The sequence below is a fragment of the Opisthocomus hoazin genome, chromosome 3, assembly GCF_030867145.1.
Source record: "Opisthocomus hoazin isolate bOpiHoa1 chromosome 3, bOpiHoa1.hap1, whole genome shotgun sequence".
NCBI classification, from domain to species: Eukaryota; Metazoa; Chordata; class Aves; order Opisthocomiformes; family Opisthocomidae; genus Opisthocomus; species Opisthocomus hoazin.
Window position 1 is genome coordinate 69043419 of NC_134416.1, and position 27865 is coordinate 69071283.

Below are 27865 nucleotides of genomic sequence, written 5' to 3' on the forward strand. Positions count from 1 at the left end.
GTCCAGAGAAGGGCAATGAAGCTGGTGAAGGGTCTGGAGAACAAGTCTTATGAGCAGTGGCTGAGGGAACTGGGGCCGTTTAGTCTGGAGGAGGCTGAGGGGGCACCTTATTGCTCTCTACAACTACTTGAATGAAAGGAGGTTCTAGTGAGGCAGGTGTTGGTCTCTTCTCCCAAGTACCTAGCAATAGGATGAGAGGCAATGGCCTCAAGTTGCATCAGGGGAGGTTTAGATTGGATAATAGGAAAAATTTCTTCACTGAAAGAGTGGTCAGGCATTGGAACAGGCTGCCCAGAGAAGCGGTAGAGTCCCCATCCCTGGAGGTGTTCAAAAAAGGTGTAGATGTGGCACTTCGGGACATGGTTTAGGAGGCATGGCGGTGATGCGTTGACAGTTGGACTTGATGATCTTAGAGGTCTTTTCCAACCTTAATGATTCTATGACCCAGTTCCTCAAAATGAAAAAATATTGAGCACACGCTAATCGATTTTTATGCAACATATATAAAAAGGACACATCTGAACTTTTATTGGAGAGAGTAATGGACTCACCCTGACTTAAAATTCTCGCTAGAGTCAAAATTTTCAATCACTGGTTTCACTGGCGAGTACAGCAAGTGATTTCATGTGCCCTCTTAAAAAAAAAAAAAAAAAAAAGGTTGAAACCTAATCTGACAAATACAAGCAGTTTGTTCAAATCAACCAAAACCAAAATGAAGTTAGACAGCTAGCATGGGAATTTTAGTCCAAACAATTCCAGTGTGGCAAAGCCATAAGCAACTGAAAATAGTACCTTACAACAGTAAGGGTCTGACAACCTTAACAGTAAATAGTACCCTACTTAGTAAGCAGCTTTACCGAGCTGGTTCACCGGATTTAATCAGTTTGCCTTAAAATTTAGTAGCACATCTAGTACTACTAGTTGGTAGTAGCACCTAGAATTCAATTTGTTCAGTGGCCTTGTGTTAACCTTACTCTCTCTGTTGTTATATTGTTCATCTGTAGATGAAAACCAAGCGTAACTTTAAATCTTGCATATTTTAAGGGCTGATATGATAGTTGCTTTTCTTCCTAGAAATAAGTGGTGATAGCAGATGAAACTCCTGATAGCAAAAGTTAAAGGCCAACCATCTAGCACCCTGCGTACTATGTTACAGATCCCTTCTGGGGAACAGACTGATGCTTCCTTTGCACGGACTGCAGAGCATGAGTAACAGTCTGCTGGGCTCTCACCCGAGAAGGCACTGGCTTGCAATGCTCGGGCACACCCCAAAACTGAGAAGTTTCCTGTGTAGCACCTCTAGAATAATGACTGAGACTTTATAGAAAGACCATAATAGGTTATTTTATTATTTACAAAACACAACAAATTTTAACCATTTTGAAATATCAGCATCTCTGCAAACGATGACAATAGATTCACTAACAAGTATAGCAACAGTCTTACTATGCATGCAGCACCTTTCTTTCAGGAGTTGCAAAATGCAGGTGAAAAATATTATGTCAAATCACATAGACAAAGAAAGGAAATTACACAGAGATTAAACAGCTTCAATAGATTGAAAACTGCTGTAAAGACGGTATTTTAAGCATATGATTTACCACTCGATTTCCTTATTAATAAAAAGTTATTTTCATGTGCTGTTCAGTATCTGTTCCATGCACTCTTCATAGACTGTTATTTGTCTCCCAGGAGTACAGACTCCAGGATCTGAAGTAAAATCTGATGTCTTTTCTGCTTTTATACAGAGCTAGTTTTGTACAGAATGAGAGTGATGCTGAAGTGTTAGAAAAGTGACAGGCAATGACAAATGCACCACATAAATTTGGAACAGATGATGCAGACTTTTGCAGTACAAAATTAACCACGTTTGTATGTACTGCCGACGGACACTGAAAGAAATGCAGAGAACAATGATGTTGAAAAGCCAAACCAGAAAATAAAGTTGGCTTTTGCATCAGACCTGAAAAATGATGCACATCTTTCATTACTATCAGTACAGACAGAAGTTGCTTGCACATACAATCCCACTTACTTACATCCCTGTAAAGTGTACATCAGTTCTTTTCAAAACTGAAACAAAACTCAAGATTCAAAGTTCTTCATCCTAATGCAGAAGACCACAATTGAAAAAAACCCAAAGAAAATCCTGATAGCAAAGTTAGAAGAAAATCAGAAGAAGTCGTTAAAACAATGAGCCTGTGCAAAGTTTTTTTGGAAACTGATTTAGTTTCTTTGAGTCCCATCCCGAGGGTCTAACTGAAATCTTGCGAACAGCTGTCACCTTGTCTGGTGTACTCTGTACTGTTGTTCACTGCTGAAAGGACCGGCAATCTTCATTTTCAGCACAGAACTAGCCTACATCCACCAGAGGCCACTGCTGTTCTTTGCCTTGTCCCGGCTTGTAGCTGGGCCGCAGCAAGCAGGCAGCTCACAGGAGCCCCAGGCAACGGTCACAGCAGCTTCAGTCCTCCTTTCCGTATTTATCCATGCTGCACTTCTGCAGAGAAAATTAAACGCAGTACACTTTTTACTGGGAGACAGAAGAAGAAAAAAATCTAAATATTGCTTACCCAGCCTTAGCCTTCAGGAAGAAATGAAACCTTGCATTCCAAAAACTTGATTTCTCTCTTTGATATGATTACATTTGGTAGCCCAAAGGCAAGTTTTTAGATGTAATTTAAGTAGGTATCTGAAAGGCATTTAACTTAGAACTGATGAAAACAGCTCCATGTATTTGCAACAGAACACGATAAATTATTAAACAAAGTGTTAACATTCAATGATGAGAAAACTATTAAGTAATGTTTTGCTACTAGTTTACAGGTATCAGTACCCAGCCTGCCCTATATTTTGATCAGTGATCTGAAGTACCTGCCTAACACTATTTGCAGACTACCGGAAGCGACATTAAAGCATGAAGTGTAATAAATGCAGACAGGGTCATCGAGCTTGCTTAACTAAGCCTACATCGTATCAACTGTGTTTTAACAGAGGCTACTGCAACACTGTATGGTTTGAAATGAAGAAACCAGCCAGGTGCTGGCCATGTGGGACGAAGAACATGTAACTCACAGAAAGCTTTAAAAGCCTAAACAGGTCGGACTGTGGAGATAACGGAAAAAGATAAGTCACCCATCAAAAGCAAGCGTTTTGTATTTTTTTTATTATTATTTAGCCAGAAAGAGGGGTAATAAATATCTCATTTCAGGAGCTGAAGCCCTATGAATTCAAAGACGAAACTGAGCAGTGCCTCTGGGGGCAGGGAAAGCCACGAAGCGCTGGAACAAGCCATCAACGACACCCCCGTGTCCCCCCCCCCACTTTACTAATACCTTCCCAGCGGGCACAACTCCACCGCACGCAGCTCACAGAACCAAGTATTACAGCTTACAAGACCCAAGAACTGCTACGAGAAGACGCAGCCACCTCTCGCCGCCCTCCCGAGACCCGGCTCCCGCGCTCAGCAGACCAGCGGCCCCCTCCCGGGCCGAGCACAGCCCCGCGCATGCGCCACACCACCCGGATGTACCAGCGCCCCCGCCTTTCAGCGCATGCGCAACGGCGCCTCCCTGCCACCGCCCCTCCGCGACCTCTTTCACGCCGCCGTGTGCTCAGCGCGCCTGCGCCGCTTGACCGTGCCGTGAGGGCGCCTCCTCCCCTCCGCCGCTGGGCCCGTTGTGCGCCTGCGCTAACTCCCCCCCTCCCTCCTCCCCGCTTGGCTTCCCGTGTGTAGGGCCGGGCGCGCCCCCTCGTCCCCACCCCCAACCGCCGCCTCCTCCGCCGTTGCCAAGTGTGTGTGTGTGTGTGTGTGTGTGTGTGTGTGCGCGCGCGCTGGGTGGGGAGGGGGGCGGGGGGGTGGGGGGAGGGAGGGGGCAGCCATGCCGAGGGGGCGGCCTCCCAAGCCCGGCAGGGAGAGCGGCCAGGCCGGCACCGAGTCAGGTAAACAGCGCGGCCGGGCGGGCGCGGCGAGCGCCCGGGGGTGGAAGGCGAAAAGCCTCCGCGGGATCCGCATATAGTCCCCGGATATGGGGGAGGGAGGCCGGGTCTATTGTGTGAGTGTATAGGCGAGACGGCGGAGGGGAGGGGAGCCTGGCCCGGCCCTGCGGAATGATACCGAGCGGGCAGCGCCGCCGCCAAACACGGCGCGGCGGCGGCTGCCCCGCCGATCCCCGCCGCTCTCGCCTCCTCCTCGGGGAGTAGCGGTGGCTGCAATGGCCCCTCACCCACGGAGGGTGCGGGAGGGACTGGTGGCGGCGCGGCCGCTGCCTTCGCCCGCTTCCCCGTCGTGGGGGGGGCGGTGAGGCTGCCGGCCTGGGCCGAGAAGCCCTTCTCCGGCAGCGGCCTGGCCGCCTTCTTCCTCCCGGGGCGCCTCCGGCGAGCGGCGGCCCGGGCGGGCCGGAGCTGGCAAGGGCCTGGGGGAGAGCCCGGGCGGGCGAGGAGCGGACAGGAAGGCTCCGGTGTCCTTCCGCCGCGCTCCTCCTGCCCCCTCCCCCGGGCCGGGTTATCGAGAGCCTCGAATAAAGGGTGACAAACCAGTGAAAACAAGATTCGGTTCTTCCATCTCTCCGGTGGCAAGGCTGAGGGCTTCCTTTTCTCGAGGCTTTAAAAAACACCTTTCTAGTCGTTTTCTTTGTGAGTAGACGCGTAAAAAAGAGCTGGTTTTCTTTCCCGAACGGGTATTAGTCTGTCTCACGCTTCACGTTGTTGGTTGCGTTTCAGTGTCGTTCATGACTAGAGAATACTTCAGGGCAGGACTGGTTTGATGAGATTGGGAGTTTTTGACAGCAATTTGTAGCTGGTGAGTTTTCTGGCTCTTTTGTGTAGTTCACTCCGGCTGATGTCACTAGGGATCCGTGAGGAGTATCTGAATAAAGCCCACAAACTGCAAAAATCCTGTGTTTCAGGTAGACCTGAAACCCTCTGCAATGACTTCTTTCAGCACAACCATGTAGCAGTAGGTGTGTTTTTTTTTTCACCAGGTAGAACGGGGAGATATTTCATTAAACAGTCAAATATCATGATTATTTCAGTCATGAAGGGTCAACTAATTAATATTTTCAGTATGCATTTAGAATGTCTGGTTTTCTGAATGCTTGTAAGTGAGCTCTGACTCTGCAAGAGGAATGTGTAGGTGAGCCTTGAGCCTTCTGTAGAGTACTTTTTGTAGAACTGAAATGTGCTGACAGGCAAAAAAAAAAAAAAATTAATGCTGTACTGTTAACATGAGTGTTGGGAAGTTGGGTAAAATGTTTTCTCCAGTATGGAATGCCAAATGAGCCATAGATTCCTACCAGAAGTTTTCATTATATTGTTTTTTTGTTGTTGGAGCTGTTTTTGAACACTAAATAATAAGTGTATAAAGAAGGACTCAAAGAGCTCTGGCTGTTACCAGTTATGGAAGCTGACCTTGTTTTTGAAGTGTATTTTAACTAAAATGTCTACCTAATTCTGCAGTAGTTTTTTCAGGGGTGCACATGTATCATATGCACATAAGCTCCTGCAGTAATGGTACAGTGTATGAATGAGAAAAAGATCAAGACTGAGACAAGCTGTCCAGAAGAAGTCCCTAGTAGCTGTGTCCCTTTTGCTTATAGTTGGACCCTGATCTTAGACCCTTCCTATGGTAAGAGGTATGGCTGACGGATCTTACTGTGCGTTCGATCATATTTTGTGTTTTTCATGTATTTAATTTTTTAAAAAGAAACTTGCTAATTTATTAATGAAATTGTTTCATAGAGGGAGTTTGATTGCAGACAGCAGTTTAGAATTACAGGGTGTAGGGCCAGCACAAAGATTCGGAGACTTCAGCAGTCTGCAATTGCAAGGACTCTCCCCTGTACAGGCAAATATTATGGATTCTGGAGTCTTTGGTCCTTGAGATTTCAGCAGTTTAGGAAAACAGCAAAGTCAGTGTCAGCAAGTGTCACCTTTTTTCCTACACTTATACATGGCTAAGAGAAGGTCATGAATGAAGAAGCTCTGACTGAGCAAGACTGAAGCTGCGGAATTTATGTTCTCAGGAGATTTGGCTGTTTGTCCTGTTCAGATACAGGCTGACAGTCTTTGAAAACTTGTGAATTTCATGGGCCTCACTTTTAGCGGGAGGAATTTTATTTAGAGAATAGCTGTTTACAAAAATAAATTCCATATCTTTTGCTTAGGAAATTATATGTTTTTAGCTTTTGTTCCTTTGTAGTGTGGCCCTCAGAATTCCTACAACCTTGGCAGACTAATGTCTGTCATGGAAGAGAAGTCTTGCTCTCTGCAGTTGTACAGTCTGTATGTTTATGGTAATATAACTTCGTTTGGAAGAAAGTAAGGGTGAATCAGTAATGTTGTGTTGTGCATTTTCCTCAGGCTTCTTTAACCACCCTGCATGTCAAATACTAGAACATGTTCTTTATTCTAGGAAAATTAAATATGTTAGATAAAAAACTGAGCTCTAGGCAGAAATAGCCAAAATGGTATCTTGACCTCAGTGGCTGCTATTACAAGACATCTTTTTTGCATTGGTAGTTTTTTCCCAAAGCTGTATTGTGATTATCTTTTTAAAAAAACAAACAAAAAACCAACTTAATTGAACTGTTCAAATTGACCTCGCTGATCGGCACAAGCTGAAGCACAGGAGATTCTGTCTGAGCATAAGGAAACACTTTTTTACTGTGAGGGTGGCTGAGTGGAGGCGTTGGTTGCGCAGGGAAGTTGTGGAGTCTCCTTCTGCAGAGATGCTCAAAACCCATCTGTACACAGCCCTGGGCAACTGGCTGTGGGTGGCCCTGCTGGAGCAAAGGCGTTGGACAAGATGACATCCAGAGGTCCCATCCAACCTTAACCATTCTGTGGTTCTCCTTGGAGGTGGATGAACTACAGGGTATGATTCTCAAGAAGCTTAGAAGAGCTAGTCTGTGATTTGGGGTTTTGCTGCTCCTTGATTCTTGCTCTGGCTGCTTAACAGTGGTTGTGTAGCAAATCCTTTTACAGAGATGTGTCAGGTCCTTGGCTCTTGCCTTTGAAAATTTCAGGGTGAGACCTTGAAAACACATGAAGCAAGAAGAATGCATTAGAAAAAGTGCCTCTCCATGCAGATGTTGTTAAAGAAAGAAAGGGACAAGCAGCTCTTAACACGTAACTGGTGTTAACATAGGTTCTCATGACATGGCCTCTAACCTGAGAAGCACGTTAAAAAAGAATTATTCGTGTGTGTGGCCTCAGTTTCCAGTGTGGCTGCTGTGGTTCTAAGTAACCCGTATTACAGCGTTTGAACTGTCATAATTTTAGGCCGTGTGTATGGTTGCCAAGATTCGTTTGAGAACCACTGGCTGAGGGGGCAGTTCTATTTACTCAGTAGTCTTAGGAGTCTCTGTAAGACATTAGAAAGTGATTTCCACTGCCGTTGTGCAGCTGAGGTAGCACAAAGTAAACATGCAGGGGAACATTTATTGTGTTCTATTTATATTGGTGTATGTTTTCTCATGCCCTTTTATGAATATATTTCTCAGATTTAAGCTTGGATATCTTAGCAATACTTTATTAGTAGTAATCCCTCAAACTGTTACCTTTACTTTTACTTTTGTCAACTGACTTTGCATAAAATATTCTCTGTATGCTTTCTTTAAGATACTAGCATAATAGACAATGCCAATTTTAAATATTTTTGGAGCTTGGGAGAAGTGCGTGAAAACTGAAAAGAAAAAGCCGTGAAACACACAAGTGTTTTTGGAGGTGCAGTATGATTTTGCTTTGAGAAGAGTTTTTAAAAATGTGGTAGGCCTCATATTGTAAGGTTGTTACTTTGAAAAATCCTACTCAACTTTTTGTTTTAATTAGAATTTAGCAATGAATAGTTGCTGTTAGGCTGGAACTGAAATAAATACCAGGCTTTTACTGTTCACTTAGGTAGCCAGTGAAGAGACAATGTTTGAAGACATGTTTCTTACAGATCCAGAAAAATATTTTGTGTGCTAATGGCTATTTTATTAGCTACTGTAGTGGACAAGGATTTTCTGTAGGTCCTGTGAAAACTTAGGTGAAAACTTGAGACTTTGTCGTGGGTTCTTTCTGCTGATTTGTGAGAGTTTCCATTTTGTTGGAATTGTTACCATGAGTTGGTAGTCACTACTTTGCTATTTCTGTTGTTCTTTCAGGTGTATGAGAAGGATTTTGAGGGCTCTGATGCTGTTCTTGCACCCTCAGTTGTATTCTTTTGCCCTAAATGTTCTTTCACCATAACGAAGGTTCTTTCTATTAGGTACATTACTGCTTGCCACTGTTTGAGTTGCAGCAACATGAAATTATCAGTTTTTTACTTTCACGGCTGTCTCGTCATTTTCAAATAGCAGTAGAGGAATTCTTTGAATTGCAGGCAAGAATCAAAAGAGGTTGTGGTACTGCTTCTGTAATGTGGGTTCGTCTTTTAAATATGATAGGTATAGGTAATTCCTTTTTAAAACATACAGGAGGGACTGTTGAAAGTTTTGCCTTAGAAAATAGAATCTTTAGGCTTTAGTAGTGATACATCTGTTTGGTCATCTCAGTGTTCTATGGTAGCAAAATCTAAGTTTATGCAGGCAGGATATGTTGGGTCTTAGCAAGAAGATGATTATGCTGGTGTTCTTTAATTCCACATTAGTTCCTCTCTATACTTGAAATATGTTTATGCCTTTCCCCCAGTAACCCATACAGTTAAATAACCTGTGTTTAAGTTCTGGCTGTATGATAACTTCAGCCTTGTTCTGCCACTTCTCCATAGCTTTCTGTCGATTACAGATCTTTGTTATTTTGTTCTCTGTTGCAGTTGCACTCATACCTTCATCCCCCATTCATTCCTGTGCGTTGTTTCCAGATAGAACTGAATTTCCATTTGAGACCTCTCATGTCTCTTTCAAGTTTTTCTGCTGTAGTTGGATTGTGTTGCATCTTGGGGAGAGTGAAGATCATCTAGCAAATCGTTTAGTTCATTCTGAAATTTCTGGTAACAGTGTAGTGGCTGGGCACAGGTAGGGGTCAAGGTCTGACGTGTGAGGCATCCAGGTCATATAAAAACTGGCAGCTGAAAAATGCTAGCTTGGTATATTCGTATGCAGCTGTCAAAAAAGTGTAACTTCTGTTTTGGAATATTTAGCAGTACCAGATGAAGCTATCAGAGATGGTTAAGGAAATGCCCATTTTCAGTTATGTACGTGGGTTAGCGTGATGTGGGTGGTATATTTATTTGGTGGGTTGACCCTGGCCAGCAATCGAGCACCCACCAGCCACTCTCTCGCTTCCTCCTGCAGTAGGGTGGGAGAGAATTGGAATAGCAAAAGCAAGAAAAAAAACTTGTGGATTGTGATGAAGACAGTTTAATAAATGAAAGGGAAAAAGAAAAAAAAAGAAAAGAAACCCCCCCCCCCCCCCCCCCCCCCAACCCCCAAGAACCAACCGAGTGATGCAAAGGCAAACATTCACCACCTCCCACAAGCAGGCCAATGCTCAGTCAGTCTCTGAGCAAAGACTGCCTTGGAAGGACTGCCCCCGCGTTGTATTGCTGAGCGTGATGCTGTGTGGCGTGGACTATCCCTTTGGATGATTTGCGTCAGCTGTCTCCTCCAGCCTCTCGCCCACCCTCAGCCTACTCACTGTGGGGGCAGGGTGAGAAACAGAGATGGCCTTCATGCTGTACGAACACTCTTCAGCAACAGCTAAAACATTGGTGTGTTATCGGCATTGTTTTAGTCACAAATTTAAAACACAGCACCATATGGGCTGCTATGAAGAAAGTTAACTCCATCCCAGCCAGACCCAGTGCAATCTATTCAGCATCTAACCAGCTACAATGGAGCTATTCATTCTGTGTCCTGTCAGGCTTCTCTGCTGCCTGCAGTGCATTGCTGGGGCTGCGCAACTTCTGGAGTCATCTGTGGTCCAGAGGGGAGTGCAGCTGCTTTGTGCTGGCAAATGCTGGGCGTTTGACACCTGGCCGTGCTCCTGGAAGCTAAGTGTCTGGACTGGTACTGCTTTAAATTCCAGATTGATTACTGACCAAAACGTAGTAAAACTACCTTGTCTTAGATGAGCAAATCTTGACTGATTTTGGTACTTTGGTCCGATACATGGACTGAGAGTTGAGTCTTTCCCCAGCTCCTCCCATTAGAAGTCATGAGGAACGACTGTTTAAGAGTGTTGAGCTAGGTTTAAACTAACCTGATTCTTTTATGATTGCAGAACTAAGCAAAATGTTTTATTGATTCATTGTCATTTGTGTTCTATGACTTGAAGTGTAGTATGAGGAGACATCCATATTGCCATCCCTGTTTTGTTCTCCTGTCCTATCACTTTCCACTCATAAATTAGCAAATATGTTTTGATAGGGTCAGACCGTTTTGGCCCTAAACTTGCCAGCTGCCATTTAACTTCAGTGACAAGTTTTCATCCATGAATTCCGCAAGCTTGAGCGTTGTATTCGCAGTGTGCCCCCAGTTGGATGCGAGTAGGCTGTTAGAGATCTAGTAAGGCTGTGCTCCGTTTACAGCTGAATGAGTCCATCTGCGCCGTGCAGAGAGGACGGCAGGCTGCCATGAGGCACAGTGCTGCTTACATAAGGGAGGAATGGTTGAGAGTGTTCTAATTCTGTCTTCCTCCTTCCATGTTGCGTTGTCATCCGTGGCTTATAGCAGAGAGCACCTGCTTGCTGACTCAACTCCCGAGGTCAAGTTTTCTTGAAGGTGGTATTGCAGAAATCTGTAGCTGAGTTGACCCGACGCTTGATTGCCGCTGCTCTGTCAGGGACAATTAATTTCAAAAGAACTTGAAGGTTGTAACATTAAGAGTATTTGAATAAGCCCATTTTTAAACTGAAAGTTTATTATCCTTGGTAGGTACTTTACAAATCTAATTCTGGTATTTTTGGGCACTTTGTCCAAAGTGTAAGAATACAGCCAAAATGTATGTTTGACATTGCGTAATGAGCTAAATGCTCCCTGTTTAGTTTGATTGTATTGATGCTTGACTGTTTCTCTCAAACTGTGATGGAATAGGGTTGATTTATGTTGCAGCTAGACAAGCATACTGCAGAATTGCAAAAAAAAAAAGACCACAGTAGCTTTTGCACTGTTTCTATACAGTTAGTAAATGGCAGTGTTTTAAACTTTGCTGCTGTTCAGTGATGGTTAGCATTTGCTGTAGTGTGCAGACTTGAAGGAATCCCTTGTTTTTCAGGGAATTCATTAGCCTGATACTTATTTTGTGTTTTCTCTGTGTGTATGTTTGTTTATGGATGTCAATAAGTAGCTTCCCTCTAGTAAGAGCATGCCAGTTTTTCATGTGATTTTGTTGACATTATATGCTTAATCAGTTAATGACTTGAAATAAAACTTCAAGCTTTTAATTCTGTGGTGTTGACTTGAATGGCTTTCTGTTACTTTGTTAAGAGACAGCAGACTTGTGTTTTCATCTGGACGGAGCATACCTGGCAATCAATAGATAGCTTAATCTGTATACCCAATATTTACATTTTTCTGTGAGCAAAGGTTGCTAATCTGATAAATGGTGAATTGTGACTATCAAACACTGTCATGTATGTCAGTATTTTTATTTTGTTTCCCTTTGGTGCAGAGGGAATGTTTAGAAGTGTTTTGGTTTTTTTTTTTTTAATTAGCAAATTTATCAGTGCATTTAAAAGTACAGGATGCATATCCCACTGTCAACTTCTTGAACTGACGTGATCTCCCATGCTTTTGGTTATTTAAAAATATTGGCCTTGAAGATAGGTTCTGTATTTTGCAGTGTTTGGCTTGTTTCATGGTCTAAGCTGATATGTCTAAAAGCATTTTTTTCTCCGATATAAGGAAAGGTGATTGCACAACTGGGTTTTATTGCTGATTTCCCCAAAATATGGTAATGTAGGTTATTACTTTGACTTGCTATGATATAGAGGTATCAGTGTAAATATTGTCTTCGTATGGTTATTAATTCTTCTAACAAAAACTCTTGTCAAACTCTTACTTCATTTTTGTATTGAAATTAAGACAGACCCAAGTCATACTTTACAAGTCTGTGACAGCTCCCTGAGAAGTTAAAATACAGCTCACTTGCTTGTTATGTTTTCAGTTGACAGTGTCTTTCCTGTTTTTCTGCCTTCCCAATTCTGAACACAGTGTAAGTTTTGCCCTTGCAGTTACCCAGTTGCTTGATTTCAACAGGGATATTATTCTGAATACTCTCCTGGTTTCTACTGAAGAATAAATTAAAGTTCACTTCCTGTGTCTTTAATAAAAGGGAGCTGTGCAACTCTCAGAAATACCAAGTATTTGGCTGCTAATAGAGGACCAAACTATTTTGGTGAAAATACAGGTGAAAAAAGGTTATTATAGTCTCATGTTTCCCTTAAGTCACTTGAGACACAATGTTAATGAATAAATGAATTTGTGTTTTAATTTTAATCTGCATTAGATCTCAGTCCTGCCCCTTGAGTGAAAGTGAAGCAATTGAACTTTCAGAGTTCTTTTAAATCCAAACTGGACTGTTTTTTTATTCATACAGTCTGTAACTACTTAGGGCAGTCTTCAGCCAGATCTTTCAATAGTTGAGCCTTTGAAGGTTTGCGGTATTTAACCTAAAGTGTTTTCCTGTGCCTTATCCTTAAGGATTTCTGCAGTAAGAGTTCTCTGCTAAGTCAAACTGGACTGTCCAGTCCAGTTGCTAATTCTAGGTTTCAATCCTGACTCCCAGATGTCTGTCTTGCTCTTTGGCAATATGAAAGATTGGACCAAAAAGGTGTAAGATTTGGCTTTACAAAGAGTTACAAAGGTTTTCTTTGAAAGTGCAATGCTTAAGATGTTAGAAGTGCAAGCAACGCATTTTCTAAATGCGTGCCTTCTATTTCTTCTTCTGTGGGGTCTGAGGGCTGCTAGGAAGGTGGAAAGGTTTGCAGGCGGCAGCTCAGCGTTTGTGACCACCTGTGTACTGGTCTTGAGAAGCTCTTGACACTTCGATACAGGGTATGATGTGCTGAGCTCCTCGTTTCCCAAAGTTTAGGCTGTTTTTCGATTCTTTCCCGTGAAATATTCTAAGATTATTCTTTTGTTATCCCTTTCTGTTTACTTTAGTGGTGATCATTTCCTTGTTTTTAAAGAAAAGCTGAAAAGCCTTCTTCATGTATAACTCTGTGCATCATCTGGTATGATTTCATACCATTAGAGTTATCACTTAAATTGTGTTGAAACATCACAAGGCTATTTAGTTTTTCAGTAACATTTAGTTAATTTAAATGAAGTCCTTTTTTAATTCCAGAAGAAAATTCATAACCTGTAGATTAATCAGTATTGCAGTCAATACAGATATGATACACATTTTAATAAAAATTATGTGTAGAAATGTTACTGACCTGGAAAGTAACTCACTTGGTAATTCCATTCAGATGCTAGTGAGTATGTTGCTTTTTCTGTGTTTCAAATTGTAGAGAAGTTAGCACCTTTAATTATTTCAAAGTTATACTTTCACCACTTGAATTAGGCATTGTTTTTGTATGTACTTAGGCGTTGTTTTTGTGTGTTGTCTGGTATCTTTGATCTCGAGAGTGAATGTTTAAAGATAATCTCTTTGGTTCATGGAGAAGGCTTAAAGGCCTTTCTAAAGTCATGGATTGGATTATTTTCAGTTGTCAATTTAAAGCGAGAGGTCAGGCCTTCATGGGGTTGAACAGTTACTCATTTTTCTAGGGGAAAGGAAAGCTGCTTGCATTACGTTTTCATATAGTCTGAGAATTGGAGTAGATTTTTCTTTCACCTCTCTTTCTCTTGTCATGCCAATATTTACAGAAATGGATTTTGTGCCCTTTATTCTACTCGGGTATATTTATCACAAGGATGCTTAAAGGACAGTGTCTTATAATTAAAGCTCTGCTTTTCAGCTTTTGAAGAATTGTGACTGTTTCAGGGATGGAAAGGATGTCTGTTATTGAAATGGTGTGCGTATACTGTGGATTTACAGCTGAGAGTTCTTTGAAGGATGCAGTAGGTTTAAGTTTATAGATGTTAAAGATCTGTGATGCTTAAGCAAATTATTTCTCTCCAACAGAAGGATGCGGAACTAAACTTTGCAAATTGAAATTTGATTGGGTGACTTGGTCCAGAAGTGGGAAGTAGAAGTCCCCAGGACATTGTTTTTAGTTGTGATTTCTTGCCCAAATTATCTTGTGCTGAAATGTTTCCTAGAGTTTCCACAACTACAAGCTTTTTACGTTTGTTTATGAGAATTTTAGCAGGAAAATGAGTGGTCAGGACAAAAGTTACTGATTTTTTTTTTTTTTTTTTCCCTTGAATGAGGCAGGACTCTGAGGTAGGTGCAGTACTGAGCAGAAATACTATATGAATCGTAATACTTGGTTTCCTCTGAGGAGATATAAACAGGATGCTGTAAACTTCTAGTTGTGTTGTTACTTCATATGTGCAATTCTTACATATATGGTGAGAAGTACTGACTGAGAGGGAAACATCAGGCCTTGCATGTCTAGATAATAAAATCAATGTTGCCTTTTTTTTTTCTTCATCCTGTTGCATTCTGGTGTTGATGCAGTTTGAGTTGTAGCAATGTTTGAAACTGAATTCTGTGGGTTTTTTTTTTCTCTTTAGTGTCCTTAATCTGCAGCACAAGTCGATTGATTTTTATTTTTGTTAATACTGCTGTGAATGATCTTATGTATTTTAACTCTTCCTGCCAATTGCTTTTCTTAAAGTTTTTCTCAAATCAAGATAACGTCCTTAGTAATACAGTATCTTCTCACGTGTAAAATGCATTTAACTTGGATATTTAAGTTATAAGGAAGATATTAATAGGACTGACTTCAGCCATTTGAGCAAGAGGTTATAGAAGCTTGCAACTCGTATATCAAAAGTTGTGTGACTCTGGGAGTTGAAAACAAGAAAACTGTGAGCTTAGACTGAGTCTATAAAAATTTTTCTTCATTTAATTCATGTGTACACAGTTTGACTGGCAGTTTATTGCATCTCTTAGCTATTTGAAGTATTGGTGTTGGTTTTACAACTATAAATGTAACTAATAAAGGTTTTATATCTCAAGAAGTAGAAGACAGAAAAGATGTCTAAATTTTTCTTAAAGAAAAAAAAAGAGTTGGAGAATGGAGTGGGGGAGAGCAGAAAAGCTGTGTAGTCAGAACTGCTGACTCTGTTGTATTAAAAAGGTTTTTTTAGAAACATGTGTTGCAATATTGTTAAAAGTAACTCCTGGCAGTATCTTATACCTGGTGTATTTTGGCTCATTTTATTTTGTTGCAAACTTGATGTGTGTTTATCAAGCACAGAAAGAATTTATTTCAAATTACTAGGATAAGGTGATTATTTATCTGCTTAGTGACTGGAAGGTAGAGGGATGGATATATTGCTTTAATCCTGTGTCAATGGAAGCAGTAATGTTTACGCCTGAGATCTTAGAGATCCAGTGAAGTTAGAATCTTGTATAAGATGGTGAGAGGACTGGAGCATCTCTCCTACGAGGAAAGGCTGAGGGAGCTAGGATTGTTCAGCCTGAAGAAGAGAAGGCTGAGAGGGGACCTAATAAATGCTTATAGATATCTCAAGGGTGGGTGTCAGGAGGATGGGGCCAAACTCTTTTCATTGGTGCCCAGCGACAGGACAAGGGGCAATGGGCACAAACTGAAGCATAGGAAGTTCCGTCTGAACATGAGGAAGAACTTCTTCCCTCTGAGGGTGACGGAGCACTGGACCAGGCTGCCCAGGGAGGTTGTGGAGTCTCCTTCTCTGGAGATATTCAAGACCCGCCTGGACACGGTCCTGTGCAGCCTGCTGTAGGTGACCCTGCTTCGGCAGGAGGGTTGGACTAGATGACCCACAGAGGTCCCTTCCAACCCTGAACATTCTGTGATACTGCAAAGTCAAAATCTTACAGGAGTTTCAATAGTTTCTGCTTCAGGGGATTCTGTTTTTTACAATAAATTATAAGTAAATGAAATGTGACTTCATGCAAATGCTTTGATGCTTGTTTTCTAGATGAAGTTCTGACACCGAATACAGAGAACAGTAATTTTCCCTACCAAGTACCTAACTTCCATAAGTGTGAAATCTGTTTGCTGTCTTTTCCAAAAGAGACCCAGTTCCAGCGCCATATGAGGGATCATGAGCAAAATGACAAGGTATGAATTTTAGTGGATAGAAACTTTAAAAATACTAGTGTGTATTGATATTTTCATATACTGACAAGTAAAGCTAACACAAGACATCGTTTTCAGGTTTTCAGATTTTTTTACTCACATCACCAATACCTGGGGAAGCTCAGAGTTTTATGAAGTTTCTCTTTTCATGTTTCCTCATGTTTATTTTGAGACAGGACCTTACTTTGATGCCATTTTTACTTAGATTGTTGCTTCTATTTCAGTAACTTTTAATTTTAGCGATTTTCTTTGATTTATAAGATATTCAGGTCGTTGAGAAAACGTATGGGTTTCTTTTAATCAAATTTGCAAATTGATTCTACACATAATCAATCTAAGCATTATTTTCTTTTTATTGCTAAACTGGACCCCACTAGTCTCTAATAGCTATTTTCAGTAACGTCAAGCGACCTAATCTAGTATGTATGTGTTAGTAGATTAATGTCATCACTTTAGCTGCTTACAAATCAAATTTGAGAAAGAATGAGAAAAATACAAATGTGTGATTAAGACTGGAGTGACTTTAAATTAAGCTGTTGTCACAGGTTTCTGTTCCTTGCTTTATGTTTCACAAAGCTAAAACTGCTTTACATGGGATTATTAGTTTGAGGTAGCTGTAGATACAGATTAATTTTGACAAAATGTAGGACTTTGAGATGACAATTCGTGTATACAAAGAACTACTTGCACAAGTTTCAGTGCTGTAAAGTTGATATGTAAAAACCGGAAGTGACATTGTTAAAACCCTGCTGTTGCACACTTATAGAGCCTATTTGTCTAAAAGTGAAGGTGCTCTCAAAGAATGAAAACTGATTGTGCAGATACAGACTGAGGAACAGTCAATCCTAACGTAAACTAGGCTTTTTGCTTTGCTGCTTCAATTATTAATTTTGTTCAAGGACAGTTCATGATCTTGGTTAAACTAGGAAAATTTATTTCTGTCTCTTGCTCATTGTTGTCTCCTGCTAACTTCACTCTCCTTTGACAGTCTCAATTTTGAGTCTCTGCTTTCTTTAGTTGCCCTACCTTTACCCATATGCTCTTGAAATGCTGTATGTAAGTTTTCAGTAGTGAGATACAAAGAAGAGAAAATAATTGACTGGTTAAGGAACATTATCATATGTGGGTACTTGAATTGTTCTTTTTTTATTTTAAACATTTTGATTTGTATGGTTAGATGTGTCACATAGGCTATATGTAACTTAGGGGAATACTGAATTTTGACTTCGTTTTTTGTGGTTTTAACAAACAGCCTCACCGATGTGACCAGTGTCCGATGTCATTTAATGTTGAATTCAACTTGACACTTCATAAATGTACCCATAATGGTGAAGATCCTACGTGTCCTGTGTGCAACAAGAAATTCTCCAGAGTAGCCAGTCTGAAAGCTCATATAATGCTACATGAGAAAGAAGAGGTAATTCATTAAACCTCATAGATTTTGAAAAGACGTGTCATAATGGTTGTGCTTAATCCCTTACCCATATTCTTTAGATCGGAGGATTGAATAAATTGTCTCATTCAGAAGAGATAGAACACTTTTTAGTGGGGAGTCTGTTTTAATAATAGTAGCAGAAATTAATATACTGAATATAAGATAAGCAACTGTTTCCACCCTGTCTTTACTAACAAAGGGAAGCTGTGCGTGTTTGATAGATACCATATCATGTATGAACACTAACTGATTTATTACTTACAAATACATTTATTTTGAAGCAATTTCTGTGATTTCATGTACATTGATAAGCCCACATGTGGTAGTCTGGGTGAACATTTTTGATGGCAGATGTCTTGGTGAGGCACTCTCAGAATCTGTTTCTTGCATCATGAAGCTGTTCCCTTATCTAGAACTCCCACTTGTTTTTTTCTGAGTGGCTATTTCACTTGAGAGGACTTCTTGTTCCTTCCCCTCTCACAATTTCATTTTCCATTTTTGTAAGGCATTGGTTAAATTCTTAGCAAACAGTTAATGCATATTAGTATTTTGCACACTTTATAGTAATTACTGCAGTTGCCAGAGTTGATTGTACTGCCCAGAATACGAAGTTTTCAATCATGTAATTACAATTACCTCTTCCTCCTGTGAAGGCTTTTTTAAAATGGCACTTTGCGTTGGAGAACTGGAGCTGACTCAAGTATGCAGTTTTATCCCCAGACTTCTAATGATAAACGTAACAATTGTATGTTTCTCCATACCAACTACAGACAGTTTACAGAGCGGTTTTTACCAGCAGGTTTGGGATAATAGGCCTGTTTGCATTTTTCTCTAAACCAGGCAAGGAATGCCATCTGTAGAGAATGTGTTCCTTCTTTAATCTTGTTAGTTCACATTTGATCATGTACACAACTGAGTTAAAATGAGAGGACTTGAGTATGTTTTTGTTGCATGGTAATGTATCTATAATGATACATAGTTTAATGTATATTTATTGAGGAAACTTGATTTATGGATTGCTAAAAAAGTCAGAATAAGGAAAATGAGCATCAAGAAAGATGCCTAAGAGTGATTTTTATTATTCATTCTTATCACTAAGTGATTTTTTTCATCCACTTCAGCTGCTCTGATTTTGATGCTTGGTGCAGATGGCAGAAGAATAGGTTGTGATGCCTTTCAATTTAAAATTCAATCGGTAGCTTATAAATTAAATTTGTATTGACACCTTTCAATTGATAATGAATATGTTCTTATAATGCTCTATAATTCTGTGATAAAACAGATGAATGTAACAGTAGATTCACAGAGAACTGCGAGAATGACTTTCCTGATAGTTACATACTGGGGCTGTAGGAAAGCTGGAATTTGAACTTGGAGCAGAGGGTCTTGACAATGGCACTGTCATGCAGGAGTTTTTCTTAATACTGAGGATAAGACGTTAAATCGTTGGTGGAGTACATTCTTTCTCCTGTTTCCTATCACTTTCCCACTCTTGCTGTTAGAAAAGCTGAAAATCTGAAAACAGAGCAAAAATACATACTCACTTACTCATATGTAGCAGGTGACTACTGCACAAAGGTGAGATTTGGGTAACTTTAATCTCACTCTGTGCTTTATCAGCCTGCTTTATCGCAAGATGAGTGCAGAAGGGCAGTAGCAAGAAAGCGGTGTGATGAGCTTCTTGAACTCTTCAGTTAGGTTTGGGAGAGCGTGTCTGTCTGTTTTGAAATGCAGGTTTTTGTGATTGGTTGCTCCTGAGAGAGGTTCCAGAAGGAATTTTCTGGTCTATTTAAATCTATTTTGCATTAAAGTAGCTTTTATCTTTGTGTTCTTTAGTGATTTGTGTGTGATAAACTGGTGTAATGGAAAAAACCCATGTTTGAAGTTGTTCCTTGGTTATGAGTAGCTTTCTTTTAAGAAGACATAAAGAACATACCTTGTGTGAATATGCCCAACCTCATAGGGGATTCTTGGTTTTGTCTTGTTTCCTAAGTGGAAATAGACAGTGGTACTTTTTAACGTGGTGAGACAGGAATGCTAAATACAAACTGAAAAATTCTAATTTATAGCATTAATACTGCTAATATGTCTTGTTTCTCCATGAGCATGGGGTTTTCTTGGGCTTTAGGAAAACCTCAATGCGTTGAAAAAGTTAAAACTGATGCTTGGTGGGTATAGAGTGAAAATTCTGTTATTAAAAGATCCTGTGTGGGTTTTTTGGTTGTGGGTTTTCTTTTTTTTCCTAAGAATGTTCACTGTATTTGATTTGTTGTGTCTTACAATTCAGGAGCAGTGGTCTTTGAAAAAGTGCAGATTAAAATCTTTACAGATGGTAGGAGTTATTGATACTAAACAGGTGAAGATTGTGAATTCCGAAGTGTTCCTTCAGATATTGCATCTAATAAGATAATGATAGTTAGCACAGGCAGATGAGTAAAGCTTTCTAAGATTATTTCTGAGTTTGGGAATTTGAAGTATTATCTACCAGTGTACGAACAGCCTCTTTTCCTTAATGTTAGAAAGTGGTTTTAACCATAGTGAGATTAACAGTGTGCAAGTACTTGTTCTGTGTGTGGTGGTGGATTTTTTGTTTGCTTGATGGAACAAAAAACCCAAATCTGGTACTGCCTGTTCCAGAAGGAGGCTATTTGGTTTCATATGTTGCTGGGTTTTTTGTACAACTTTTCTGTTTTACCATGTCCTTGCTTTCCTACAGCAAAGTCTACAGTAATGAATAAAAATACATAGACTTTTGTTGTCTCACATACTTCTTCTTAGGCTGTTCTTTTGTTTATGGAAGTTGCTTGATAGAGTATGTGTAATAGCAACTTAATGTCATAGATAATGTGTGTCTGAAGAATGCTGAGAAGCAATTGACAAACTCAGTTTTGGGGACCGTGAGCTTGATATAGTATGCTTTGTAAGCTTGTCTTCAGGTAATTTTTCACAACTTCTACAAAAGGATTACAAACCAAATTTGTTGTACAAGGACAATATTTTTCAATAAGAAGTGGTGTTCTCCAGATTTGAATGTAGATCCTGGAAAAGAAAGTAATATTTATTTGTTTGTTGTCCTACTCTATAACTTCAGTCTGGTAATAATGATCTCTAGGTTAGATTAAACAAGTCGTTTTTGTGGTAATAGTTCATTTCATTGAAGTACTTCAGATTTTTAAGCTTTTGTGTGGAAACATTGTCTAGCAATGTTGCAGGATTTTTAGTTTTTTCAGACTTGGGGAACAAATTTACTGTCAAAGCATTTTAAAAATAGCACTGCATATCTTTGTCTTTGTTCCTCTTGATGAAGACATTCTTGTCAGTATCTTTATTTCATTGAGCGCTGTCCTTCCACACACCCCCCACACCCCCCCCCCCCCCCCCCCGCTGTTGGTTGTTCAAGGAGGAAAAAAAAGAGGGGAGGATAAAAACATTTCCATTTACAGTGATAATTACAATTATTGAAAAATGAACCAAGGTGAAAACTGTCTGAGGTTACTTACACGCACCAGTAAGGAACATGTAACAGATGTATTGCCAAAAAGGTGGTGAATATTTTTAGACATTTAATCCTAACACTCTGCTTAGATTTTGTAAAATAAAGATACACTGAGAAATGAGATTAATGGTTTTGAACAGCAAAGGGGAGTCAAACAAATGCAGAGCTTTTAGTTTTCATTGAAAGAATATTTGACTTGGATTCTTCCTGTGAATTTCAGAAAAATGGCAGTGCTTTTGCATTAAACATTACAAGTATGATTTCCAGTGTAATTGACATGGAATACTAATGTCACTGGAAAGTGGTACGTTTAACACTGCAGTAAAATTAATGGATTGAAGTGATACCTGTCAAAACCATTGTGTGTCCCCATTTTTTTCAGTTGTCTTTTCTGCGAAGACAGCTTAAGAAAAGTCAGTAGTAACTGTGGTGGGATTAGTGTTAAAAAGTAAATGACAATCTGTATCATTTTAACCCGCAAAAGTGTAAAATCCTTGAATTTACAATTAAGTTGTTTCTGGTTAGTAAGTAGTATTTTTTAACAATGTTTATGCAGACCATAGCGTAAAGGCACCGAGGTAAGTTTCTGTGTGTGCCTTCAACTAGCCTACCAAGGAAATACAGGGAGTGGTCGTGAGGATGGTACTGGACTGCCCGTTTCTGCTATCATATGAACTTTTTCAGAACTTAGTTGCAGTGGAGTTTCTTAAAATATAAATATTACCATAAGCTTGCAGTGATTATTGTTCATGATTTATATGCTTTTATTGCTGCTTGCCCCCAGCTGCTGATGTCCATAGAAGGATGCATTCATCTACTTCAGCAAAGCTTGTGCAAGTATGCTACTGTTTGGGAATCTTTTGAAAAATCAGTCTCTATTATCTCTTTCAGAATCTTATCTGTTCAGAGTGTGGAGATGAATTTACTTTACAGAGTCAGCTGTCCATACACATGGAAGAACATCGTCAAGAATTGGCAGGCAGTAGAATCCACAGCTGCAAGTCTTGCAAAAAGGAATTTGAAACTTCCTCACAGCTAAAGGAACATATGAAAACTCACTATAAAATAAGGTGACAATCATGGGATTGTAACAAAATGAGCAGATGTTACTTTTATGGTGATAGCTGGGGGAAGCAAGAGTAGCATTTCCAGTCAGCAAAGTACCATGATCTATGCAGATAATTTCTTTTCTTTGATACACTGTTATGAAATGGCATTTGTTTTTTAAATCTTTGCTAAAGTAGAAGTAGGTGGTTATTTTTAGAGGCTTTTTTTTTTCTTTTTCTGTTTTCATATTTAGGCACCCATACTAAGCATAGTTCCATCTGCTAGCTATTTGTAAACACAGGCAAAGTTTTTCTGATATGGGGTGCTCTTTGAAGTGTGTTTATGTGTGATTTTAAAGGCTAATGGCAGTACTAATTTTAAGTAGCGGTGATTGTAATTGCAAAAATCCTAATAGTTACTTTCTGCAAGGAAAGAAGTTGTTCTTTGCAGTTTAATTGTTTTTTGCAAGTAGCCCTCACCACAATCTGCTGTGACGTTCCTGTAAATCTGAAGAAGCACAAAATGGAGGGGAAAAACAGCCCTATTAAATGCTGTTCTTAGTTTCAGTGAAAACTTGTTCTGTCCTTTCTTTCAGCTCTCTAGTTTAACTTCACTTTTAGGAAGGTGAAAATTACTTTAAGTTAGAAAAACTTCTGTTGATTTAGCTTATATATTAAGAAAGCCCAAGGTTTTTGACAGGTGATCTCTCTCTTAATCTTTACTCTCTTTCTATAAAGAATAGGTGGAAAAAATAGACATATTTAAAATTGAGAAATACTGAGTAATTCCAGTTATTTTTATTAGCAGATTATGGAGATTGTGAGATCTCAATAGTTGTGTTCCAGAGGGTTTAAGAAAGTATTTTAGATTTCCATTTGCAAACTGAAAATTGAGATGAAGTTGTTAAGTTTGCATTGAGTTATATATACAATGTTACACACAAAAAACCATTCTTGTTTTGGACGTCTCTTGTGTAAGTTAGGATGAATAAATAAAGAATAGATGAGTGAATCTAATATGACAGGTGCGATTTTGAGAAAGTATTATGCATGCTATATGCTGATATAAACACTCCAGGATAATTTGTTTATTTTCATAAATACAGATTTTTCTGTATTCAGAGCTTCCTTGTATGAGATTCACCTTATTTATTAGTTCAGATGTAGAAGCGTGTTGCATTTGTATTCAAGAGCTACTGTCCATAACACTGCTTTATTGTTCTTTCACCAGCAGCACCAATACAACCTGTGTATGTCAGCCAGGTTAATGAATTGCATAAGTGATCCCATTCCACCTTCTGTGTTTCGGTTGAAGTGATTTTGAAAGGAGAAATGTGGACATTCTGATTTTTTTTTTTAATTTGTTTGATGCATTCCTCTAATATTGATCAGATGAATTATGAAAAGTTAACATTTGACCTAACCTATTCAACTGTATATAAAGTTCAAAGACATACATCAGCAGTTAATAATCTTACAATTTCATTCCTGTTTTTCGTGGTGAAATAAGCTTCAGAAGTTTTTTAGGATTTAAAATTTTGAAGAGCACTGTTCGCTTAATTTTTTTTTTTGTAAAGTGGTTGCAGTTTTCCTTCCCCAAAAGTTGTTTATTTTGTGTTTGAGACATCTGAATGGAAAACTGCTATGAAGTCATAATTTAATCAGTATCTACCTTTTGCTAAAAAGGAAATGGTCATTATAACTCTAAATGAGGGACCATTGTAGAAGGTGACCTGATCTTGAAGGGTTGTCTCCAAATTTGATATTATTTCCTTAATTAGAATGCCACAGCTGTATTTGAAACAGAGGTTGTTACTCATCAGAGAGCGTATTCTGACAATCAGGCTGATCTAGATCTGTCCTGAGCTGGAAAGAAGAGGTTCTAACATCTATGCTATTCTCTCTCCTACTGTTCAATCTTCAGTTGATTTTACTCTGCATACTTCAGTAAATTTTGATAGATACAATTAATATGTGAAAGTATATTACCCAAACTCCATGCTCACTCTTCAAGAGTATAAAAAGAGTTTAAAAATACATGTAATATTTGTTTGAAGTAAATGGAAGGGAAAATGTGCCTTCCTTTAAATATACACTGAATATCTATGTTCTCTTAGAGTAGAAAGATGTGTTACCTGAGCAGAAGTTTAATGATCTCCTGTGTTACGCACAGACTGTTATTCCTCTGCTATTCTTTATATTGTTATACCAGCCTGAGTTTCAAGGTGGTGGTATATTTTGTACATCTGCTCCACAGTAGTGAATTCTTATTTCTCAGTTGTTCAGAAAAACACCAGGTATTTAAATTCATGTAATTTCAGTAGCTGTAAGCAGTACTGACAGGCTGGATTACTGTATAGGTGTAAGTACTCAGGCACTACAGAAGATGTGGAGTGCTCTAGATACCACACTGCACTCTGGTTTCACGTTCTTTAGCTGAGTTGTTGTAATGATCTTTTAATGTCCCCTAGGTTTTCATTTGTTCTTTTCCAGCATAAAATCCCTTGTTGTTTTTTCCACGTCGCTGTTTTTCAGCAGTCATTTAAACTAATTAGTTTCATTTGTAGATAGATGAATTATGGGAGTTTGTCATCTGTTACCGTGTCTTTGGAGACTATGATTTGTATTTGAGGAGCAGTGGTGAATATATGGGTTGCTGAATTCTTCACCTGTTTTTGTTAGACCTCAGCAACTGCATTTGTGGTCTGGTTCATACAATCTGCCTATTCTAGTTAAGAACAGAAATCTTGCTATGTTCAGGTAAAAGGAATAAAGTTGCACAGAGTTGGAAGTTTCCACCAAAATAGTAGTTTGATGTCACCGTATACTTTTAGCAGAACTTACAGTGAAAACATTACTAGACAACCTCTGAGAAGTACCAATTTATTACAGAAATAATTGTAAGAAATTCTTGGTGTTTGTAGGCACTTTTTGAAGTGCTCTGTTTTCATTGTTCTTTTGGTATCTTTAATTAAAGAGTTTGTTTTTTAACAGTTGTGGCTGATACTGTACATTGTCATCAAATTTACACTGTATGTTAAAAAATAATGGGTAGAGTCAGCTTCTTCAAAATAATGCTTAATATTAGGATTAAGAGGTTTTTGTTTATTTATTTATTTATTTTTAAATGGCAGAGTATCAAATACCAGATCTTATAACAGAAATATTGACAGAAGTGGTTTTACCTATTCCTGTCCTCACTGTGGAAAGACGTTCCAGAAGCCGAGTCAGCTAACACGACATGTTAGGATACACACAGGTAAGACTGTGGAAGTAATTATTTTAGTTCGCATTTGTTTTACAAAATTCAATTAATTTGTGAAGTGCTAAATATTTTTCTCCCCATTGGGGCTTGAAATAGTACTAATACTATAGTGTTGATACACTACGAATCTGGCTCATTAGATGCTGTTTCCTGTTCGTTTAAAACACACTTTATGTAATTCTTTTGCTTGGAAAATTTATAGATTTTTAAAAAACTTTTTAACTGTTTCTAATGATAGACGTCTGGGAATTTTAAGTACTTTACAGGTTTCATTTGTTACAGAATACAAGTTTATTAATAAAAGTTTCAGTGGGCCCTACAATTGGAATACCTAGGTAAGGGCCAGTCGGGTACTCTTAAATAAGATCTTACATACTCTAGAGAACAGGTTCTAAAATTTACGATCACAAATAGAGTAGAAATACATGAGAACGAATAATACTACTAACATAATGGCCTTGCTTTTGCTTTTAAATTGATTTATTTAAAGTTACTGCCATATACTTGCTGTACTTACTGTAACTGCCATTTTCAGGATGTCCACAGTGAACTTGCGAGGTGATAAGCCTAGATAGTAATTTTGACAATTGAAGAAGAGCAGGTGACTGTTCAGTATTGCAGAATGAATAGCAGATCATTTTTGCAGAATTACTGTGATAAATATGTGCATTTGTTTAACCCTTAAGCAATTGAAATAATTGAACATAGTTAAGTCTAAAACAATAAGTATACAGAGGACTATACAAATAGTTCTTCAATTTTAACCAGACGTATATGATATAGCTTCTTTGGCTTTAAAGAAGCCTTCATTTTGAAAGCGCTCCGGTGATGTGCAATGTATACGTATTTTCCATCTTGTGAATAAATTGTTGGTTATCTAGCTTTTAGCTAATTAAAGCAGTAAATTATGTAAGTGTGCCATGTTGTTTGTATTAGCAGTCTGTTCAGACAGTGATATGACGAGTGCTGTGTACAAGAATGACTTTGCCAAGGGAAAAATGAAAATGCTGTCGCTTGACTCTTTCCTAGGAATCTTTTTAAGCTATCTAATTGTAAAACACTAACACAAGAGGTCACCCTTGTACCTGCTTGAAAAGTTTCCGCAAAGTAGTATCCAAAAAAAGTAATTGAAAATTAACTTTCCTATTTTAGTTTTGTATCTGTTTGGTACATTATTTTAGCTTATTCTAGTCATAATTAAATTTTCTAAAGCTTCAAAAAGTTCAAGAGCATTTATAATTCGTTTGAAGACTAAAGAGATGTTTTTCTGTTGGGAAACCAGAGACAGAAAGTGTAGCCCCAATCTGCACCTGACGGTAGGTTGTTTTAAGGTCAAAGTAGCTAGTGAATACTTACTCAATTTGTGAAGTATGTTATTACTTTAAATCTGCAGACAGTCTGTCTGGCATCCAATTTCTTGAGGTACTATAAAATACATAGGAAAGAGGAACTCTGCTTTAAAGAGTTTAGCATACTTAAGTCTTTAATTGTTAAAAGAGCATGTCTATTCTACATGTACAGCGTTACCTTAGTGTTTTAATTGCAACACTTTGTGTTCATAACTATTATTTCAAGCACTTAGACCCTTTTGAGGAAGAAAAAACAAATTTAAGTCTCAGGGGCTGCAATTTCCATATTAATAACTAAGTAATGAAACCCCATTCCTCCTCCAAAATTTGTGTTTTGTTAAGTTGTACTTGATAAGTACAGAAATTCTGCATTTCCACTCTAGAATTAAGATTTAGGTTTTGTAATGAAATTTACTTCAATAGGCAAACTTAACCTGGAGCAATACTTCTGTGTGTCCACCAGCAGCAGCTAGTAGTAGAAGTTAAGCCTTTTACCTGTGAAAGTCCAGTATGGATTTTGTCACTGTATTTCAAGAAGACCTGAATTGGTGTACTGCATTTTAATCTATATTAAAAAATACACAGTTAAAACCCACAGACCTTAAAAGCCACAAGCAGGAGAACAGAAAACATCCGTTCCTTCAGGGTTGATACTGTGTTATATGCTTGTAATCTGTTTCAGAAAATAACTGCTTCTATTTCAAACAGTGTGAATTTAGTTAAGAATTAATAATTTTAAACTAGATGTAATTACAGCTATATAATTAGAAGTCATATAAAAATGTTCATTAAAACTGCTTTAGTGTGCATAATATTTAGCACATGCTAGTACTTACTGATGTAGCAGACATAATGTGCTTCATGCTCATAGTGTTTTTGTTATAGAAAGATGCAAAGGCAAAGGGATAAATGTTCTCAAGGTCCTGGAGTTACCACAGCTAAACTGTTTCACTAAAAGAAAAAAAAAGAGCAATACTGAGTCCACAGTGGAGATTTCCAATAGTCAATTAAGACACATGGTTGGAAGAAATTGAACTTTGTTCTTAGCATCTGTGTGTTCAAAATATGTAGCCTTGTAATATGGTAATGCAGTTCTATTATGTTTT

General features: G+C 38.9%; 1 protein-coding gene and 1 long non-coding RNA gene across 11 annotated transcripts in view; one reads left to right on the forward strand and one right to left on the reverse strand.

Moving 5' to 3' along the window:
- Nucleotides 1–1318: 1318 nt before the first annotated feature.
- On the reverse strand, nt 1319–3496 carry LOC142360754 (uncharacterized). The gene is made up of 2 exons (XR_012763333.1): nt 3336–3496; nt 1319–2500 (listed from the first exon to the last, which is right to left on the reverse strand). It is a non-coding gene; the product is annotated as an uncharacterized LOC142360754 (long non-coding RNA).
- A 277-nt stretch (nt 3497–3773) lies between these two features.
- The window catches only part of ZNF236 (zinc finger protein 236), an 88900-nt gene continuing 64808 nt past the window's right edge, over nt 3774–27865 (forward strand). For 7 of the 10 annotated variants that reach the window (XM_075416583.1, XM_075416587.1, XM_075416589.1 and 4 more), the window contains exons 1-5: nt 3863–3942; nt 16008–16150; nt 17421–17585; nt 21991–22169; nt 25280–25404. In XM_075416583.1, the coding sequence (XP_075272698.1) occupies nt 3882–3942; nt 16008–16150; nt 17421–17585; nt 21991–22169; nt 25280–25404 (673 nt within the window). In that variant the 5' untranslated portion in view covers nt 3863–3881. Of the gene's footprint in view, nt 3794–3862; nt 3943–4319; nt 4636–6690; nt 6875–16007; nt 16151–17420; nt 17586–21990; nt 22170–25279; nt 25405–27865 lie in introns of those variants that run through there. The other 3 variants (XM_075416593.1, XM_075416591.1, XM_075416592.1) reach the window with 3 other exon arrangements.